At 40.1% G+C, this 21,075-nt stretch overlaps 1 protein-coding gene across 1 annotated transcript; it reads left to right on the top strand.

Moving 5' to 3' along the window:
* The first annotated feature begins 2,224 nt into the window (after nucleotides 1-2,224).
* fkbp1b (FKBP prolyl isomerase 1B) lies at nucleotides 2,225-20,239 on the top strand. The gene is made up of 4 exons (XM_063001366.1): nucleotides 2,225-2,311; nucleotides 7,476-7,523; nucleotides 16,211-16,323; nucleotides 19,536-20,239. Exons 1-4 carry the CDS (start codon nucleotides 2,275-2,277, stop codon nucleotides 19,662-19,664), a joined length of 327 nt encoding a protein of 108 aa, XP_062857436.1. The 5' UTR covers nucleotides 2,225-2,274; the 3' UTR covers nucleotides 19,665-20,239.
* The last annotated feature ends 836 nt before the right edge of the window (nucleotides 20,240-21,075 follow it).

Genomic DNA, 21,075 nt, shown 5'->3' with positions numbered 1-21,075 from the left:
GAAACTGGATCCACCATGAACCTGACCAAGATGATTTGATGGTACAAACATGAAAATGAAATAATAATAATAATAATAATAATAATAAGGATTATTTATTCATTCATTGTCTGTTTTACCATTGCTTCATCCTATTTAGGATCACGGTGGGTCCAGTTCACTGGGCAAAAGGTAGTAAACACCCTGAACAGGGCCCCAATCCATTACAGGGAAATTGTTATTATTATTATTATTATTATTATTATTAATAATAAAAATAATATTAATATTGTTATTACGTTGTTGTTGTTACAGCTATAGCTGAATATTAAAATAAGCTGTATTTAAATAATCCTGTTTGGGCCTGATCTACTCCTTGGTTGACGTGTTAAACTTAAAAATATTGGTAGATGGTTTTAGAAAACAGCCTTTCTAACCTATATGTGAACTTGAAGCTATAGCAGCTGAAAAATCATTCATGAAAAAAAATGGTGCAACTTTGTGCACTATTAAAAATATAAATTGTTGGGCCGCTCAGGTGGCGCAGCAGTAAAAACACATGCTGGAACCAGAGCTGGGATCTCGAATACATCGTATTGAATCTCAGCTCTGCCTGCTGGCTAAGGCTGAGCGGCCACATAAACAACAATTGGCCTGTTGTTCAGATATGGGCGGGACGAAGCCGGATGGGGTCTCTCTCTCATGACTGGTGCAATTACGACCTCTGCTGGCTGATTGATGGTGCCTGCACAGAGATGAGAAAATAGTGCTCTCAGGGTGTGTCTCTTCATACACAACGCTGAGCTGCACTGCACTCGTCAAAGTGCAGGTGATAAGATGCATACGGCATGCTGCCCACGTGCTGCCGGAGGGGGCGTGGGTTAGCTTCTTTCTCCTCAATCAGAGCAGGGATCGGCATTGGTGGAGAGAAAGCATGACGCAATCGGGCAATTGGACGCGCTAAAAGGGAGAAAATGCATTGTTTGTTGTTGGTATAGTCTGTACTGTGTGCAGTATTAAAAAATATTAATTGTTTCTTGTTGGTAAAGTCCCAAGAAACTAAGAAATTCAAAGAATTAATTATTTAAACACTATTTTCTTGTTGAGACCATTAAAAATACTGTGTGCACTAGTAAAAAATATTGTTTGTTGTTGGTATAGTCCCAAGAAACTAAGAAATTCAAAGAATTAATTTTTTAAACACTATTTTCTTGGTAAGACCATTAAAATTACTGTGTGCACTAATAAAAAATATTGTTTGTTGTTGGTAAAGTCCCAAGAAACTAAGAAACTCAAAGAATACATTTTTTAAACATTATTTTCTTGTTGAGACCATTAAAAAACTGTGCAGTAGTAAAAAATATTAATTGTTTGTTGTTGGTATAGTCCCAATAAACAAAGAAATTCAAAGAATACATTTTTTTTAACATTATTTTCTTGTTAAGACTATTAAACAAACTGTGTGCAGTAGTAAAAAATATTGTTTGTTGTTGGTGAAGTCCCAAGAAACTAAGAAATTCAAAGAATGAATTTTTTAAACATTATTTTTTTGTTGAGACCATTAAAGGGTTGTTAATTATGAATTGTTTTAAAAAATATAAATTGTTTGTTGTTGGTATAGTCTCAATAAACAAAGAAATTCAAAGAATAAATTTTTTAAACACTATTTTCTTGTTGAGACCATTAAAAATACTGTGTGCACTAGTAAAACATATTGTTTGTTGTTGGTAAAGTCCCAAGAAACTAAGAAACTCAAAGAATTATTTTTTTTAACATTATTTTCTTGTTGAGACTATTAAACATACTGTGTGCACTAGTAAAAAATATTGTTTGTTGTTGGTGAAGTCCCAAGAAACAAAGAAATTTTTAATGATTTTCTTGGTGAGACCATTAAAGGGTTGTTAATTATGAATTGTTTTCATTTTTATTAAGATTATTGTAACTATACAATATAGAGCATATCCACTATACACTGATCATGATTATAATGCTGGTTAGATGAGTACAGTTAGTAAAAAGAAAGATATGTTTATATGTGTTATGTTTTATATGAAGGGAATGAGTAATGCTGTAGGCTGTGAGTGAGTGTGTGTGTGTGTGTGTGTGTGTGTGTGTGTGTGTGTGTGTGTGTGTGTATGAGTGGAAGTCCAGGCTGAATGGACTGCATGCTGGAGCTGAGTGGGCGGAGTGCGGCTCTCTCTCTACTGGAAGCTTCAGTCTCTTACCCACCAGGATCCTCGCTCCTCTTCTCTCTGTACTGCTGCTGTTTTACACACAGAAGCACCGCGTTCCAGAATGGGTGTAGACGTTGAAACAATATCTCCAGGAGATGGTAAGTAAGCCTCCATGCTGTATTGCTGTATCACATTTGAATAAGAAATGCTGGAGATAAAAATGATTGCATGTTTTGATTGCAGTTACTGCATGATCACAAGAAGAAAAGTCATGTTTGCTGTGATTATTAATAATCTGAATAAACTAATGCACACATGTACAACTGTTATAAACTGTATACTCAGACTATAGTAAAATACTAATAAACATGATCAGGCTCGGTACAGGTTTATTTGAGCTGGGCTATTAGATTACAGGGCAGGATATTTTCTTTACTCAGTCTAGCCAAGGAATTAAGCACCCGCTCCAAAAATGCATGTTAGTCAGAAGCTGCTCTATGATATCCTCTTGTTATTTGCATTTATTTTACTTTAGTTCACCTAAAATTTGTTTTAATTACTGAACACACTGTTTATTAAGGTAATACGGTGTCCAAATGTGTACTGCAACCGGATGGGTATCAGATATCCTCGACTGGACGGCTAGACTGCAGCTTTGTTGCCTAATCAGTTGCTCCACAGTTGGCCAAGTGGCAGAATGTAATGCATGATTATCACAGAGGGACATTAACTGAGCTGCTCTATGGAAACCATCCATAACATTCAGTACATTACAGTGATGCTCTATGTAAACAAATACTTCCATTTAATATCCTGCTTTGTATAAATCACCATTCATTTCAATATGCTACTGTATGAAAATTATCCAGAACATTCAATATACACCAATCAGCCATAACATTAAAACCACCTCCTAGTTTCTACACACACTGTCCATTTTATCAGCTCCACTTACCATATAAAAGCACCTTTTAGTTCTACAATTACTGACTGTAGTCCATCTGTTTCTCCGCATGCTTTGTTACCCCCCTTTTATGCTGTTCTTCAAATGGTCAGGACTCTCCCAGGACCACTACAGAGCAGGTATTATCTGGGTGGTGGATCATTCTCAGGACTGCAGTGACACTGACATGGTGGTGGTGTGTTAGTGTGTGTTGTGCCGGTATGAGTGGATAAGACACAGCAAAGCTGATGGAGTTTTTAAACACCTCACTGTCACTGCTGGACTGAGAATAGTCCACCAACCAAAAATATCCAGCCAACAGCGCCCCGTGGGCAGCGTCCTGTGACCACTGATGAAGGTCTAGAAGATGACCAACTCAAACAGCAGCAATAGATGAGCGATCGTCTCTGACTTTACATCTACAAGGTGGACCAACTAGGTAGGAGTGTCTAATAGGTGGACAGTGAGTGGGCACCGTTCTTAAAAACTCCAGCAGCACTGCTGTATCTGATCCACTCATACCAGCACAACACACACTAACACACCACCACCATGTCAGTGTCACTGCAGTGCTGAGAATGATGGTCCTGACCATTGAAGAACAGGGTGAAAGCTGGCTAAAAAGATATGTAGAGAAACAGATTGGCTACAGTCAGTAATTGTAGAACTACAAAGTGCTTCTATATGGTAAGTGGAGCTGATAAATGGACAGTGAGGGTAGAAACATGGAAGTGGTCTTAATGTTATGGCTGATCAGTGTACTGCTCAGTGGAAATCAGCATTTAGCAGGCACTTTTATCCAAAGCAAATTACAGTTATCATTGAATACAATTTAAACAATTCTTGGTTAAGAGCCTTGCAACAACAAAGTAATAACAATAGTAATATTATTTTTATTAACAATAATAATAATAACAATAATTGCCCTGTAATGGACTGCCGACCCGTGAACCCAGTGAACTGGAACCACCATGACCCTGAATAGGATGAAGCCGTGGTACCATTAAATTATCTTGGTCAGGTTTGTGGTGGATCCGCTTTCCCCTGGCACAATGCAGTAATACACCCCAGACAGGACGCCAGTCCATCACATAAAATAATAACAGTACATTTACAGAATTTAGCAGATGCTTTTCTCCAAAGCAAACAATTACGACCAAATACAATTTGAGCAATTAAGTGTTAAGTGCCCAACAGTGACAACTTGGCAGTGGTGGGACTTGAACCAGCAACCTTCTGGTTACTAGTTAAGTACCTTAATAGCTGACACATTTAATATGCTGCTCTGTGAAAATAATCAATTACATTTCATATGCAACTCGACAACATCCTATTAAATCCAATATTTAGTATGTATGACAATGCTTATTTACATTCAATATGTTACTCTCTAAAAATTGGGGTGTGCTGGAGCCTATCCCAGCTTTTCAATGGGTGCAAGGCACACAGTAACACCCTGGACGGGACGCCAGTTCATCGCAGGGCAGACACACATACACACACCCATTCACTTATTGGTCAATTCAGTGTCACCAGTTAAGCTGCATGTTTTTGGACTGTGGGAGGAAACCGGAGCTCCCGGAGGAAACCCACGCAGACACGGGGAGAACATGCAAACTCCGCACAGAAAGGACACGGACCGCCCCGCCTGGAGATTGAACCCAGGACCTTCTTGCTGTGAGGTGACAGTGTTACCCACCGAGCCACCGTGCCGCCGTGTTACATTTTATTTGCTTTATATCCAACACACCAATCTATTGAATCCATTCACTGCATGTAATACACTAAAACTATTACATTCAAAACCCTGTTTTATGGAAATCATTCACTGCATTTAATATGATACTTTATACACATTATTAATTAACATATTGCTTTGTGGAAACCTTCCATATTGTTTAATACAGCACTCTGTGGAAATTAACTTTTATATTTAATGTCAGGCTATGGAAGTAATTTCTTACATTTATTATGCCTACACCAAAGAAATCAAGAAATCGTTCTGTATATAAAAGTCTGCTTTATAGCAAGCATTTAGTGTTAATTCACCACCTTTTTTTTTCTTTTTTTTTTTAAATTATTTATTTTTTCCCACTTTTTTCCCCCAACTTTTATCCCCATTCTAATCGTGTCCAATTACCCTGATTCTGTCCTCTATACTGATTCGACCCTTTTGCCGCTGACTGAGGACGCCACTCAACTGACTTGCGCCCCCTCCGGCACGCAGTCAGTACAGCCTGCATTTTTCACCTGCACGAGCCGAGTTCATACACCGAGAGACACTGCGCACGGAGGGTCACTCCCCCTCAATGTTATTCCTCAGCTCTGTGCAGGCGCCGTCAGTCAACCAGCATGGCCCGCAGTTGTACCAGTCATGAGGACCTATGCTCCGACTCTACCTCTAAGCCCCTGAACAACAGCCAAACGTTGTTCATACTGCCGCCCAACCCAGTCGGAAAGGTAGAGCTGAGTTTCGATACGATGTATCTAGCTGGGTTATTTCTAAAATGCAATAAAAATAAGAAACTGAAAAAGTGTTAAAATACTCTGAGTGATCACTGGCCTGGGGAGGTAATCACTAATGTTAAGTTAAAATAAGTTAGGTTGATCAATAAAAATAGAAAAAAACACAAGATGTATTTAAGATTCAGTTCCTTGAATTTGTGGTGAAGAAAATCTTTTACGTTCATGGTATCTGCTGCTGGCTTCAGCCAGTACACTCTTGGGCTGACATCTTATCTGACCCCCTGTTGCCTGCTGTCATGTAGCATGCATTCCTTTCAATCCAGCAGAGGAACCAGGTGGTAGTATAAAAGATTAGCAGAGCAAGTTTGCCAGCCACATGTGCATATACTTACTCTTACTTGTGCACACTTAAATGGGTATTTGTATCACACTATACATTGTACAACAAAGAGTTAGTCCTGCAGGCTATCACACATTCCTAATTATGTCTAAGCTAGAAAAGCTTAGTGTAATATCAGTTAGGTCGAACCAAAGTTCATTTTATTATATATGTTATTTAAATGTGATGTAAGATGACATAAGATGTGCTTAAAAACTAATCGTAATAGCACAGCAGAGCTTGCATCTTATAATTACAAACTCTGATCGTCTGTATTCTTGTGATTTTATTCATTTGAATTCAACAATACTTTTACTATGATCGTATGACTGAATACTTTTTATGAGAACTAATTTACTAGGTTAAAATATGCATACAGCACACTTTATGTTTACTTATAGGTCTGTTAGCTTGTTTAATCATTTTGAATATTTTATCAATATTTGGTAGCACATTTGGTAGTTTTTATTTGACTTTTTATCCCTGTCCACATAGTCTTGATAGGAATGAAGTCAAGAAGTCAGCATATTTTGTCATATTAAAAAACACAATTTAATAACAGAACTCAAAATTTGTATTCAGTATTCACATTAGTTTTCACCATGTACGAGCATTCTTCAAAAAGTTTCCACAGTTTTTTAAACTCTACTTATGAAGAATCTATAGGGATGTAACGATGCACCACAAGACAGTTAAAAATCGGTGCACATGTGCCACGATTCGAATCGGTTATTCATTTAAGATGATTCGATATTCACTTTAAACAGCAGAGGGCACTGGTGCTATTCACCTTGCCTGGTTGACGTCACTACAGGGTTGCCAGGTTCAGAATTTTCCAGCCTAATGTATTTATGTGAGGAATGAGATACTTTCTTTATTTGTATTATTTATTTATTTATACAGTATAATGTTGAATTTGTTTTAAAATTTTATTTCAGTTTTTTTTTACACAATAAGCATTATTTGGCATAGTTTGTACCTACCTCACAAATAAAAGGGCATTCATTATTTAGATAAATAGAAGATAAGCACCATTTTTTGAAAGAGAAATAATGAAAGGAAACCTTGTCATAATTTGTCTTCAATTTCATTTTGTTTAAAAAAAATTGGGAAAAAATCATATCCTGAACCCAGTATCGTGAATTGTATCGCATTGTGGGTAGGTGTATCGTTACAGCCCTAAGAATTTCAAAAACAAATGACATCACTTTTCTACAGAGTCACCTTCCGATGCATTTTTCCCAGCGTCGTACCAACGTTTTAATGCCATCAACAAAAAATGTTTTTGGTTGAGCGCGTAGCCACTAATGCACCATCACATGACAATCTTCTTCCCCTTAAAGCTTCGAGTGGACCGAAAAGGTGTAAATCAGATGACGCTAAATCCAGACTATAAGCTCTCTCAGTATCTCCAACCAAAAGAAAAACGTGTGGAAACTTTTTAAAGATCCCTCGTATGTTATCATATTATATGTTACTTAGCCTTAATATTATTAATCTTCTCTTCTCTCATCCAATTTTCTTTTCTCCACAGGTAGAACATTTCCAAAGAAGGGGCAGACATGTGTAGTACATTACATAGGTAACACTGTTTTTTCATTTTACATCTTTTCAGATTTACTGTATTTACGTTATGACTAAAACGTTTCCAAATGAGGCGGTCATAATGACAAGAATTTCAGGTTTCACAGACAGGAAGCAGGATGCTGATAACATTTTGGCTCACTCTGCTTAATGTTGTTTTTCTTCTGTATCTACATGTGTCTCTTACTAAGCTTTTCCTCACTCTTTATTGTGTTTTTCTACAAGTCTGGTCAGGAATTAATTAGTACTGAAAGATTAATCTGTGTAAAGATGAGGGGGAAAGTAAAAACTGAGTGGACATTGTGGCCGACCTCAGCTCTGTATAACATAAAACTTCTGCTCCTTTTATCCTAAAATGACACCGCATACAGCCTATGATTTTTTATGTAGTTTGCTTCATAATCCAGATTGTTACAAAATTTAAATTGTATTTGCTTCTACTGGGATTATTTAATTATTTATTTTGACCTTTTTCTCCCAGTTCTAGCATAGCCAATTAGTCTGGCTGCTGGGGGGCCTGATCGCGTCCGAGAAGGGTATATTTGCTTGACACATGCTCTCTCCGATGTGTGCACAGTCCACAACCCCCCTTTATTTGCCCATACGTTGGTGGGTTTGCATGTGAGGCCAGTCTTGCACACGGAGAGTCACATGCTGATCCTTACACAGCGTGAAAGACCCCACCCCCCTTTTATTCCGGTCTTTTTTCCACTCAGCAGACTAGTGGGCAATTCTGTATGCTGCAGGCACTGCCTATATTGTGCCTTCTAGTGGCGCCCAGCCCACCGGTAGCAGAGCTGAGATTCAAACCTGCAGTGCTCCCAGAATCCCAGTGCTGGTGTACTAGCGAAATATTATGCAGTACCACCTGGGTGCCAGATTTGATTTATAATTTTCTGATTTTTTAAATTTATTATGTTGCTGATGGGTATGCTATACATCCTAATTACTGATCATTGGCTTGAAAACTTACAACCATATGATTAACATGGAACCTCTGAGCTACCTTAGTTAAAACTTAGTTTATTGACCAAAACTAAGTCTGACCTAACTTATCACTTAGATTGTATTGAAAAGGCAGATGTTACTTTTGTGGAAATGTTCAGTAGTAATGGAGTCTTGTGAGTAAATACTGTATATAAAAATTGGTGATGATTTGATAGCTGTAATGTTATAAAATCCATTACAATAAGTATTGTTGGTTGTTCGTTTTTATTTGCCCTAATCCCAAAGTTGATCCCAAAGATGTAAAAATGACGGCCGCTCAGGTGGCGCAGCGGTAAAAACACATGCTAGCACACTGGAGCTGGGATCTCAAATACATCGTATTGAATCTCAACTCTGCCATCCGGCTGGGCGGAGGTTGGACTGAACAGTGGCCACTCAGTCCAACCTGTTGTTCATATAGGGGTGGGGTAGTAGTAAGCCGGATAGGATCTCCACGTAACTGATGCAACTACAATCTCTGCTGGCTGGTTGATGGCGCCTGCACAGGGGCGGGGAAGGAGTGCGTTGATCAGGGTGTGTCTCTCCATACACAGGGCTGATCCGCATTAGCACTCGCCTAGTGCAGGTGAAAAGATGCATACGGCTGCTGCCCACGTGTCAGAGGGGGGGTGGGTTAGCTTCGTTCTCCTCAAATCAGAGCGGGGATCGGCATTAGTGGAGAGGAAGCGTGAAGCTATTGGGCAATTGAACACGCAAAAAAAAAGTCGGGAGAAAAAGCGGAGAAAATGCATAAATAATATACAAAAAAAGATGTAAAAATTAGATTAGATTAGATTCAACTTTATTGTCATTAGTACACGCCAACAAAATGCAGTTTAGCATCTATCCAGAAGTGCAATGAGCAGCAAGTGCAGGATGTACAGTATCTACGATATACATTATTTACAGGATATAGGCAGTGGTATGAACAAGATATACAGTTGAACATATTATTGAATGTACTATAAACATGAAATATAGATGGGAGTGCTATAGACATAATATACAGATTAAGGTGCAGATTAAGATTAAGGTGCTATGCAGATTAAGGTGATACAGATTAAGGTGCTATGAACATAATAGACATGTATATAGGTGGAAATTATGAACAAGTGGGATATGTACAAATGAGGTTTAAAAACACATCTAGCGAGCCAGTCATGTGTCTATGTAAGCACCTGGCTAGCTGATAGCAGAGCTGAAATTAAAATTCGAGAGCTCTAGATCTTAGCACTAGTAGCACCTATTTATAATAGTATTTTATTCACAAGGTTTAAACAAGTTTTAAAAACTGGTCCTGTAAATAGCACAAAGTCTGGGTTGGGCACTCAGGTAGTACAGGGGTCTGTTATGCTACCACATCACTGCAGAGATCCAGGTTTAAATCTCGACAGTGCTATTGGCCCGGCCCTGCGATGGATTGGCGCCCTGTCCAGTGTTTTCCTGCCTAGTGTCCAATGTTTACAAGAGCTGAGACCCTGACCAAGATAAAGCTGTTAATTAAAATGAAATGTAAGTGTGGGGTTATAAACTTCACACAAAATGTATAAATAAGAAACTGAATGGTTCACAGACCAACGTAAATAATCTGTGGCCGACTAAATGAGTCTGGCTGTACTGGAGAGCTGACTGCAGTAATGTGGGACAGATAAAAAGCATTAGCTGAGAATTTTCGGGAGTGGCTTGAATATGTTTCCTCAACTCCGAGATACTGCAGTCTGCTGCAGATCTACTGTTTCTGCCAGAGTCTGATACTGCAGTTTACACAGTGTTACAACAGACAATAGGTCTTTAAAAACAGTAAAAAAAATTATATATTGCATTGGTTTGTAATGTCAATAAGCAGATTTGTTCACAAAGCAGAATTGAGGTATTGTTTGATAAAAAAAAAAAAAAAATGTAGGTCAAAATGCTATGATTTAGAAATCCGATTTAGATGCAAGTTCTTAGCACTTCATGTCTCATTTTTTTCCTGAATATCTTGTGTGAAAGAAAACAGGATGTGTTTTATCTTAAGCCGCTGCCTAAATTAGTCATGGGTTTGGACTGTTCCCAAAGCGCTGCTGCCTCTTGTTAACCCGGCCATGCAGAACAAATCAATTAGCCCACTCTCACTGCGCTGTATTTTGGGAACTCGGGAAATCATGTCGTCAGTTCTATTAATAACGATGCTAACACTAAAACCATGTGGGTTCCATGCAGAGTCTTTATGAGTGTCAGGAGTCTGGATTCTGTCTATGGGAATTTGTACCAAAAGGGTATTTGTGAGGTCAGGCATTGTTGTTGGACTAAAAGGCCTGGCATTGTACACGCCATTGGAAGTCAGTCCAACAGACCAAACCCATCTTTTTTAATGGATTTTCCCCCAATTTACATTTACGGCATTAAGCAGATGCCTTTATTCAAAGCGACTTACAGTACTGTGACAGTATACAGTCTGAGCAATTGTGGGTTAAGGGCCCAACAGCAGCAACCTGGCAGTGGTGGGGCTTGAACCAGCAACCTTTTGATTACTAGTCCAGTACCTTAACCGCTAGGCTACAACTGCCTCAGTCATAGCCAATTATTTAAACACATTTTTGTTTACTGACCTCCACTCCTGATTAAGGAAAGCTGCCCCTCCGACACATGCGCAGTAGCCGACCTCTTTTTCACTCTCTTTCGCCACTTTTTCATAAGGCGGGGTCATATGGAGATCTGTATCGTGCATGGGGAGTCACGCGCCAATCTCTATTATTCCCAGTCTCTTTGCAGGCGCCTTCGACCAGCCAACCAAGGTCGTAATTGCAGCAGTTATGAGGAAAACTCCTCTGGCAATGCCCTCTGGGAGTGTCAGAGGGGTTTTCCTCATAACTGCTGCCACCAAACCCATCTTTATAAAACATATAAACTGTTTCATCAGGATGATGGCTGGTTTTGATTGATCTGCATTAAAATGCACAAAACCGGCCGCTTAGGTGGTGTAGCGGTAAAAACACACTCTGTAACCAGAGCTGGGATCGTATCGAATCTCAGCTCTGCCTACCGGCTAAGGCTGAGCCGCCACGTGAAAAACGATTGGCCAGTTGTTCAGATATGGGTGGGACTAAGCCGGATGGGGTCTCTCTCCCATGACTGGTGCAATTACGACCTCTGCTGGCTGATTGATGAGAAAAGAGTGCTCTCAGGGTGTGTCCTCTCCGTACACAATGCTGAGCTGCACTGCACTCGTCAAAGTGCAGGTGATAAAATGCATATGGCATGCTGCCCACGTGTCAGAGGGGGCGTGGGTTGGCTTCGTTCTCCTCAATCAGAATCGGCAGAGATCGGCATTAGTGGAGAGGAAGCATGACGCAATCGGGCAATTGGACGCGCTAAAAAGGGAGAAAAAGGGGAGGAAATGCAGAAAATCAGGCTCAGTATCGCATATGGAGAGTCATGCGCTGATCTCCGTTATCCCCTGTCTCTGTGCAGAGGTCATAATATGCCTTAGTTTTGAGGAAATCCCTTTCAGCTGTCCAACCCAATGGACAAGCCAGTCATTGCCTGCCGGTAGCAGACTTGATATTCGAACTCACATGTTTGACATATCACCTCTGGTGTGCTAGTGTGTTTTACCACTGCGCTACCTAAGCTCCCGGTGTGCTATTTTAATATATTGGTTTGGAAAGCAGCTGATCTCAATAATACTTGTTAATTAACATACAGTACTATGTATTAGAAATATGCTTACTAGTACTGGGAGTTTTGTATTAGCTGTAGATCAGAATCTGATGATTTCTGAACAAATATGTGACGTGCAGTTGGCATATATTTTTCTGATCATGCTGATACATGAGAGGCACATTAAATATTAAAATATGTCGACATGTTCGTAAGATCCCTTTCGAGACGGCTCACATACATGCACCTTATCTGGTTACATTTGAAGCTGGCTGCTGCTGCTACCGAACAGTAGTTTACAGTAAACAGAATATAAATAGCTTTTTGAGGTACGGCCCACACTGCACGCTGAGCCCCGGCCCTCTGAGGTCTCCCACAGTTCAAGTGGGTTTGAGATTTCAGTGTGAGGAGAGGCCACACATTTTTCAGTGAAAACAGATCTGCTGTCAGAAGTCTAAAACACAAAATTAATTAGGAAGGAGGTATTGCAAGGGTGAACTCGGGGTGCGAAGGAGCAAGTCGAATTCTTCTCGTCCATCAAAGTGTTATTTGATTTTAACCACTCTAGTGATCAGTATTATTTTATTGATACTGTCCAAATGAATCCAATTCTAATGCAATTTTCATGTTGATTAGAGAATTAACAGTATATGGGTGTGTGACGTGACTCCTGATTTTACTGTAATCAAATAAAAAAATATTTCTTAAGATGTAAAATGCAAAATGGAATGTTTATATACACTGATCAGCCATAACATTAAAACCACACTTACTGTCCATTTTATCAGCTCCACTTACCATATAGAAGCACTTTGTAGTTCCACAATTACTGACTGTAGTCCATCTGTTTCTCTACATACTTTGTTAGCCCCCTTTCGTTCTGTTCTTCAATGGTCAGAACCCCCACAGGACCACCACAGAGCAGGTATTATTTGGGTGATGGATCATTTTCAGCACTGCAGTGACACTGACATTGTGGTGTTGTGTTAGTGTGTGTTGTGCTTGTATGAGTGGATCAGACACAGCAATGCTGATGGAGTTTTTAAACACCTCGCTGTTACTGCTGGACTGAGAATAGTCCACCAACCAAAAACATCTAACTAACAGCGCCCCGTGGGCAGCGTCCTGTGACCACTGATGAAGGTCTAGAAGATGACCAACTCAAACAGCAGCAATAGATGAGCAATCGTCTCTGACTTTACATCTACAAGGTGGACCAACTAGGTAGGAGTGTCTAATAGAGTGGACAGTGAGTGGACACAGTATTTAAAAACTCCAGCAGCGCTGCTGTGTCTGATCCACTCATAGCAGCACAACACACACTAACACACCACCACCATGTCAGTGTCACTGCAGGGCTGAGAATGATCCACCACCCAAATAATACCTGCTCTATGGTGGTCCTGTGGGGGCCCTGACCATTGGTGAAATGGGGCTAACAAAGCATGCAGAGAAACAGATGGACTACAGTCAGTAATTGTAAAACTACAAAGAAAATATAAACATTTATAAAATAAATCAGTAAAATAAATGCACAAGACTCTTAAGTGTTGTAATGAAAATGTTGTCCTGTGTTGTGACATCATGTCATGTGGTGAGACATCACTTCAAATGAAATCAAACAGCTTTTATGAAGGTACAGCTAATCCAATCCTTGTGTGTCTTTAAACACTGCATAAATTAACTATAAAAAGAAACCCTAGATCTAGATTGAACACTAGCAGTTAAGGACAATTTAGACTAAACATATCATCCTTATGAATCCTTATGTTTCACCTCTATTTAGAATTCAGTTTCACCACCATTTGTCATGTACCCATTTGCTGGTTGTAAGAAGGCACTGACCTATGCTGGAAAGGCTTACAGATTGTAAGGGGGTATTTTGGCAAAGGATCCTTCCTAGAGCCACTAGATCTTTCTAAACATAGTGTAAGAGTAGATGCAGTACTGTACCAGACCCTTCATTTAGCATCAGCGGGCTACCGTATATCTTCAAGCTAAATCTAAATAATTAGACAAAGCTCCTCGCCACCCAGCAATATGTTGTTGCCCAAATTAGTTAGCCAATCATGTCTGTATGTAGACGCCCGACCATTCAATAGCACTGCTGCGGATTGAAACCCTAGATCCCAGCAGTTGTTGGCTAGTACAATTTACTGCTGCACCACCCGAGCACCCTAGTTATGACTTATTTAAGCCACTCAGGTGGCGCAGCGGTAAAAACACACGCTGGAACCAGAGCTTGGATACATCGTATCGAGTCTCAGCTCTGCCTGCCGGCTGGGCTGAGCAGCCACATGAACAACAATTGGCCTGTTGTTCACATAGGGGTGGGATATTAAAAAGCCGGATAGGGACTCTCTCATGGCTAATGCAGTTACGACCTCTGCTGGCTGATGGATGGCGCCTGCACAGAGATGGGAAAAGAGTGCTGTCAGGGTGTGTCTCTCCATACACAGTGCTGATTTGCACTACACTCGTCAAAGTGTAGGTGACGAAGCATGCTGCCCACGTGTCGGAGGGGGTGTGGGTTAGCTTCGTTCTCCTCAATCAGAGCGGGTATGCATTGTTGGAGAGGAAGCATGACACATTCGGGCAATTGGATGCGCTAAAAAAGAGAAAAAGGGGAGAAAATGCGAAAACAATATATATATATATATACACCAATCAGCCATAACATTAAAACCACCTCCTTGTTTCTACACTCACTGTCCACTTTAACAGCTCCACGTACCATATAGAAGCACTTTGTAGTTCTACAATTACTGACTGTAGTCTATCTGTTCCTCTGCATGCTTTGTTAACCCCTTTCATGCTGTTCTTCAATGGTCAGGACCCCCACAGGACCACCACAGAGCAGGTATTATTTGGGTGGTGGATCATTCTCAGCACTGCAGGTACACTGACATGGTGGTGGTGTGTTAGTGTGTGTTGTGCTGGTATGAGTGGACACAGCAGCGCTGCTGGAGTTTTTAAACATCTCACTGTCACTGCTGGACTGAGAATAGTCCACCAACCAAAAATACAAAGCCAACAGCGCCCCATGGGCAGCGTCCTATGACCACTGATGAAGGTGATGAACTAACTCAAACAGCAGCAATAGATGAGCGATCGTCTCTGACTTTACATCTACAAGGTGGACCAACTAGGTAGGAGTGTCTAATAGAGTGGACAGTGAGTGGACATGGTATTTAAAAACTCCAGCAGCGCTGCTGTGTCTGATCCACTCATACCAGCACAACACAAACTAACACACCACCACCATGTCAGTGTCACTGCAGTGCTGAGAATGATCCACCATCCAAATAATACCTGCTCTGTGGTGGTCCTGTGACGGTCCTGACCATTAAAGAACAGGGTGAAAGCAGGCTAAAAAGTATGTAGAGAAACAGATGGACTACAGTCAGTAATTGTGGAACTACAAAGTGCTTCTATATGGTAAGCGGAGCTGATAAAATGGACAGTGAGTGTGGAAACAAGAAGGTGGTTTTAATGTTATGGCTGATCAGTGTATATTAAGCTTATTGAAGACTCAAATTCTTACCACGCTTGAGTAAATGGTATTATATTCACAGTATTATGTGAGTGCTTTTAACTTTGTTTTGTTTTCCATCACACAGACGCAGGCAAAAGGTGGCCTGTGTTATATTTCACATTCCTTTTGTTCATTTGGCTCTAAAGGTCTAAAATGCCACAGGAGATTTAGATAAGCGTAATAACTGAAGTGTTTTGGAGCCAGTTCTTTAGTTTCTGTGTGTTTGAGGTTAGTTTGGCTTTGAACCATGCCATGGCATCCCTGGTAAGTAAAAAAGTGAGTTAAAACCGACTGTTCTTATTTACTGAACTCTGAGCTGACCTTGTTTTGGAAAATTGTCGAGACAAAGTGGTTAATTTTTTTTTTATGGTTTCAACCTACATGGCACGTCGGTCTTGACATCTTGGTTAAATATTTGTTTTTAAGGTATTTTTGGTGGCATTTGATCTAAAAACAATGTTCTGTTTTTACACTTTAAAATTCTGATTTTAATCATGTTTATTCTTTTGCATCTCTTGCAGGAATGTTGCAGAATGGAAAGAAATTCGACTCCTCACGGGACAGAAACAAGCCCTTTAAATTCAAGATCGGGCGACAAGAGGTCATCAAGGGCTGGGAGGAAGGTGTTGCACAGGTTATTAAGAATATCATGTTTTATTCTTCAATCAATACTACCTTATACTGTATAAAAATGAGTTTAATCTAGAGCAGAATAAATGTCTTTGTCATAAATACCCTTACAGTACAAAAAATTTTATTTGCATATTGCAGCTTCTTAGAAGTTGGGATCAGAGCACAGGGGCATGGTCCAAAACTGTACCGGTTAAAGGCCTTGGTCAAGGGCCCATTGGTGGCAAATGTTTGAGCACCACACCAACACATATTTCATTCATTTTTAAAGTAATAATGCACAATTACTTTTTAATAACAGTATAAACAGTAATTGTGGCACGTGCAAAAGGTCTAATCACTTTTCTAGTCATATCTTTACATTTTAATGAACTCATTGGGACTTGTTTGACAGGGCAAGACTTTTATTAGGAAGTGTACAAGCCTTGCACTAACAAGCCTTGCACTAACACTACAAAACAAGGAAAGTATAGATAAAGATTCCAACATGCTTCCTTCTGAGGTGTGCAAAACAACAGCCAACCAGCCAGGGGCTTCTTACAAACAAGTGCTGTGGACTGATAAAGTAAAGACTGAACTTTTTGGCCACAAGTGGCAAAATTACATTGGAGAAAAAAGAAGTAGCATTTGATCAGGTGGAACTATTATGGTTTAGGGGTGTGGCAGCCAGTATGTAAGCAACATTGCACAAGTAGACGAAAGAATATCTAAATATTAGCAAATACTAGAAGCAAATGTGGCCCAGTTAAGAAGTAAAGAAGCTTCAGACTAGCCCAGACAGTTCTCTGACCTTAACATCTGTGATTAGGGGTGCTCCAGTGGGGCAGCAGTCAAATGCACTAGTACTGTACTGTGGAGTGTACAAACTTGTGAGTTTGAATCTCAGTAGAGACACCTGGCTGAGCATCCACACGAACACAATAAGCTGTGTTTAGAGAAGGGAAGGTGGGTCCTCTTGCTGCTGCTGCTATGATATGCTCTTAACCATTGTAAATACAGTGTATCACAAAAGTGAGTACACCCCTCACATTTCTGCAGATATTTAATTATATCTTTTCATGGGACAACACTGACAAAATGACACTTTGACACAATGAAAAGTAGTCTGTGTGCAGCTTATATAACAGTGTAAATTTATTCTTCCCTCAAAATAACTCAATATACAGCCATTAATGTCTAAACCACCGGCAACAAAAGTGAGTACACCCCTTAGTGAAAGTTCCTGAAGTGTCAATATTTTGTGTGGCCACCATTATTTCCCAGAACTGCCTTAACTCTCCTGGGCATGTAGTTTACCAGAGCTTCACAGGTTGCCACTGGAAGGCTTTTCCACTCCTCCATGACGACATCACGGAGCTGGTGGATATTCGAGACTTTGCGCTCCTCCACCTTCCGCTTGAGGATGCCCCAAAGATGTTCTATTGGGTTTAGGTCTGGAGACATGCTTGGCCAGTCCATCACCTTTACCTTCAGCCTCTTCAATAAAGCAGTGGTCGTCTTAGAGGTGTGTTTGGGGTCATTATCATGCTGGAACACTGCCCTGCAACCCAGTTTCCGGAGGGAGGGGATCATGCTCTGCTTCAGTATTTCACAGTACATATTGGAGTTCATGTGTCCCTCAATGAAATGTAACTCCCCAACACCTGCTGCACTCATGCAGCCCCAGACCATGGCATTCCCACCACCATGCTTGACTGTAGGCATGACACACTTATCTTTGTACTCCTCACCTGATTGCCGCCACACATGCTTGAGACCATCTGAACCAAACAAATTAATCTTGGTCTCATCAGACCATAGGACATGGTTCCAGTAATCCATGTCCTTTGTTGACATGTCTTCAACAAACTGTTTGCGGGCTTTCTTGTGTAGAGACTTCAGAAGAGGCTTCCTTCTGGGGTGACAGCCATGCAGACCAATTTGATGTAGTGTGCGGCGTATGGTCTGAGCACTGACAGGCTGACCCCCTACCTTTTCAATCTCTGCAGCAATGCTGACAGCACTCCTGCGCCTATTTTTTAAAGACAGCAGTTGGATGTGACGCTGAGCACGTGCACTCAGCTTCTTTGGACGACCAACGCGAGGTCTGTTCTGAGTGGACCCTGCTCCTTTAAAACGCTGGATTATCTTGGCCACTGTGCTGCAGCTCAGTTTCAGGGTGTTGGCAATCTTCTTGTAGCCTTGGCCATCTTCATGTAGCGCAACAATTCGTCTTTTAAGATCCTCAGAGAGTTCTTTGCCATGAGGTGCCATGTTGGAACTTTCAGTGACCAGTATGAGAGAGTGTGAGAGCTGTACTACTAAATTGAACACACCTGCTCCCTATGCACACCTGAGACCTAGTAACACTAACAAATCACATGACATTTTGGAGGGAAAATGACAAGCCGTGCTCAATTTGGACATTTAGGGGTGTAGTCTCTTAGGGGTGTACTCACTTTTGTTGCCGGTGGTTTAGACATTAATGGCTGTATATTGAGTTATTTTGAGGGAAGAATAAATTTACACTGTTATATAAGCTGCGCACAGACTACTTTTCATTGTGTCAAAGTGTCATTTTGTCAGTGTTGTCCCATGAAAAGATATACTTAAATATCTGCAGAAATGTGAGGGGTGTACTCACTTTTGTGATACACTGTATGTGGTACATGCCAGATGGCACAAGAATATCCAAAAGCACAAGCTGACTGCGAGGATGAGTGGTTGAAAATTCCTTCTTTAAACAAGAATAGAAGGACTCTTATCAGGCTCTGAAGTGTGTAAGCTGTGAGGTTGTCACTTGAGTACTGAATTACTGAGTTTTGAAACTTACACGCACGTCACAAATTTTTTTTTTTTTTCAAATATCAAATTTAAAGTAACTATGTATTAACAGTTGAAAAAAATATTTAAAATATATAAAATTGTGTGCTATAAAAAGCAGGCTGCCCATTTATTTATACAACTGTATATTCTTATTTAAGTGATAACTGTTGTGACCCCCAATAAAAAAAGGTTTGGACACCCCTGTACTATAATATGGATTCTCCATGGCTGCTTTCATGATCTGGGTTTATGACAGTCTGGATTAACTTCTCATGGAGACTCAATGCCATAAAGGCAGACATCAAAAAATAAAGTTTTAGAGTTTATGAGTTGAAGCCTTCACTCACCCTTAGTTTTCATACAAAAAGCTCAGCATTTAATGTTCATTATTATTAATCTCTACCCTCTCAGATGAGCCTGGGCCAGCGGGCGAAAATCACCTGCACTCCAGATATGGCATACGGAGCCACCGGTCACCCTGGGGTCATCCCTCCAAATGCCACACTCATATTTGATGTGGAGCTGCTAAAGCTTGAGTAATCGCTTGAAGAGGAATGTATAACCCCTGCCCTACCAATGTCTCGCCTTTCACAAATTCTCTTTCTGAAACTACACTTGACGTCTTTGCTTTATCTTTAACCTCTGTTATATTGTTTATCTAGTTTAGCATTTTTAAACCACTATAAACACTAGAGCTCTGATTTTGACATACACAAACTGTTCTGTTGTGATATTAGACTCAATTTTATTTGAGAATGACATAAAATCATTAAATCAGCATAAGCACATATTACATTATAACCACTGCCTTACTGCATCGTGCATAGTAAAGTGAAAGTAGGGTGTAAAGTCACAATTCTGCAATTCTGTATTTTGAGGGGCATTACCAACCACTGTCTGCATTGCCACTTTTGATAAAAACATATGTCCTGCTGAATGCATATGTGACAATAATACTGATGTATATTTTATATGTGTCTCTTGTATAAACATTAACTGCAGGTATGAAAGATAAAACTTTGCCTCTGCCTGGAATGAACTGAATAATGTACCATGGAGTGCTTTGCTTCTATACACATTTTATCTATGAGCTCTTAATAAATTTAATATTTAAATCTCTTTGTCATCTTTGTTTTTTATTATTACATTTCAGGAATGCCTTACTATAGTACTTTATGGTAATTCTGACTATTAATCATTGTAGTTTTCTTTTTACAGTGATGTAGATTGTAGATTTTTCTATGATGCCTAAAATAAATGGGTGGCATGACGGAGCATCAGTTTATATATCTCCAAGATTCTGGGTTCAATCCCACTTCCAATAGCCTACACTCACTAGGAGGTGATAGGGAGCAGGTGAATACGAAAAACAGGTGACAAATCAACAACGGCAAGGGCGGGGGGTGGTGACAGGGCAAAAAAACTTACAAGAAAACAAAACAAAGCACATGTGAAGCATTGGCATTCATAAGAAGGAACAATGGAGAGGATGTTACAACATTTTATAAATTTATTTGCTTTAAGAAGCCACTTCATTATCATTAGAAACATTGGACTCAAGACAAAGAACACATTCTGGACAGGAAGCCAAATCATGACATCACACACTAACTGATTCACTGACACAGTCACATCTTGGGGAAGAACCTATAGGAAGAACATACTAAATGTTGGTGAATGTATATTGGTACATTATACTGTCCATATGTGTAAGAGAAGAAGTGTGTAGTGCCCTGTGACTGGAGTGCTGCCCATACACTTCATTGTTTAGCACCGCTTTATCCTGGTCAGGGTCACAGTGGGTCCCACTGCACCGCTGTACTGCCCATTAGGGACACATAGGCTAGTATACTTATCAGGGCCAATCTTTGCTCTCAAAACACACTCATCCTTCATGGCATGGATTGGCAAGATGAAGGAAATTCCTCTGAGATTTGGGTCCATGTTGACA

The sequence above is a fragment of the Trichomycterus rosablanca genome, chromosome 9 (assembly GCF_030014385.1).
Source record: "Trichomycterus rosablanca isolate fTriRos1 chromosome 9, fTriRos1.hap1, whole genome shotgun sequence".
In the NCBI taxonomy this organism is placed as follows: Eukaryota; Metazoa; Chordata; class Actinopteri; order Siluriformes; family Trichomycteridae; genus Trichomycterus; species Trichomycterus rosablanca.
The sequence above is the reverse complement of the archived record's forward strand: the minus strand, read 5'-3'. Positions and strand labels throughout refer to the sequence as shown.

Excerpts from the sequence above, each read along its gene's own strand:
- fkbp1b (XM_063001366.1), top strand. The coding sequence starts at position 2,275 with ATGGGTGTAGACGTTGAAACAATATCTCCAGGAGATG. Across the intron at positions 2,312-7,475 it reads AACAATATCTCCAGGAGATG|GTAGAACATTTCCAAAGAAG; the intron begins GTAAGTAAGCCT and ends TTTTCTCCACAG. Across the intron at positions 16,324-19,535 it reads GGGAGGAAGGTGTTGCACAG|ATGAGCCTGGGCCAGCGGGC; the intron begins GTTATTAAGAAT and ends CTACCCTCTCAG.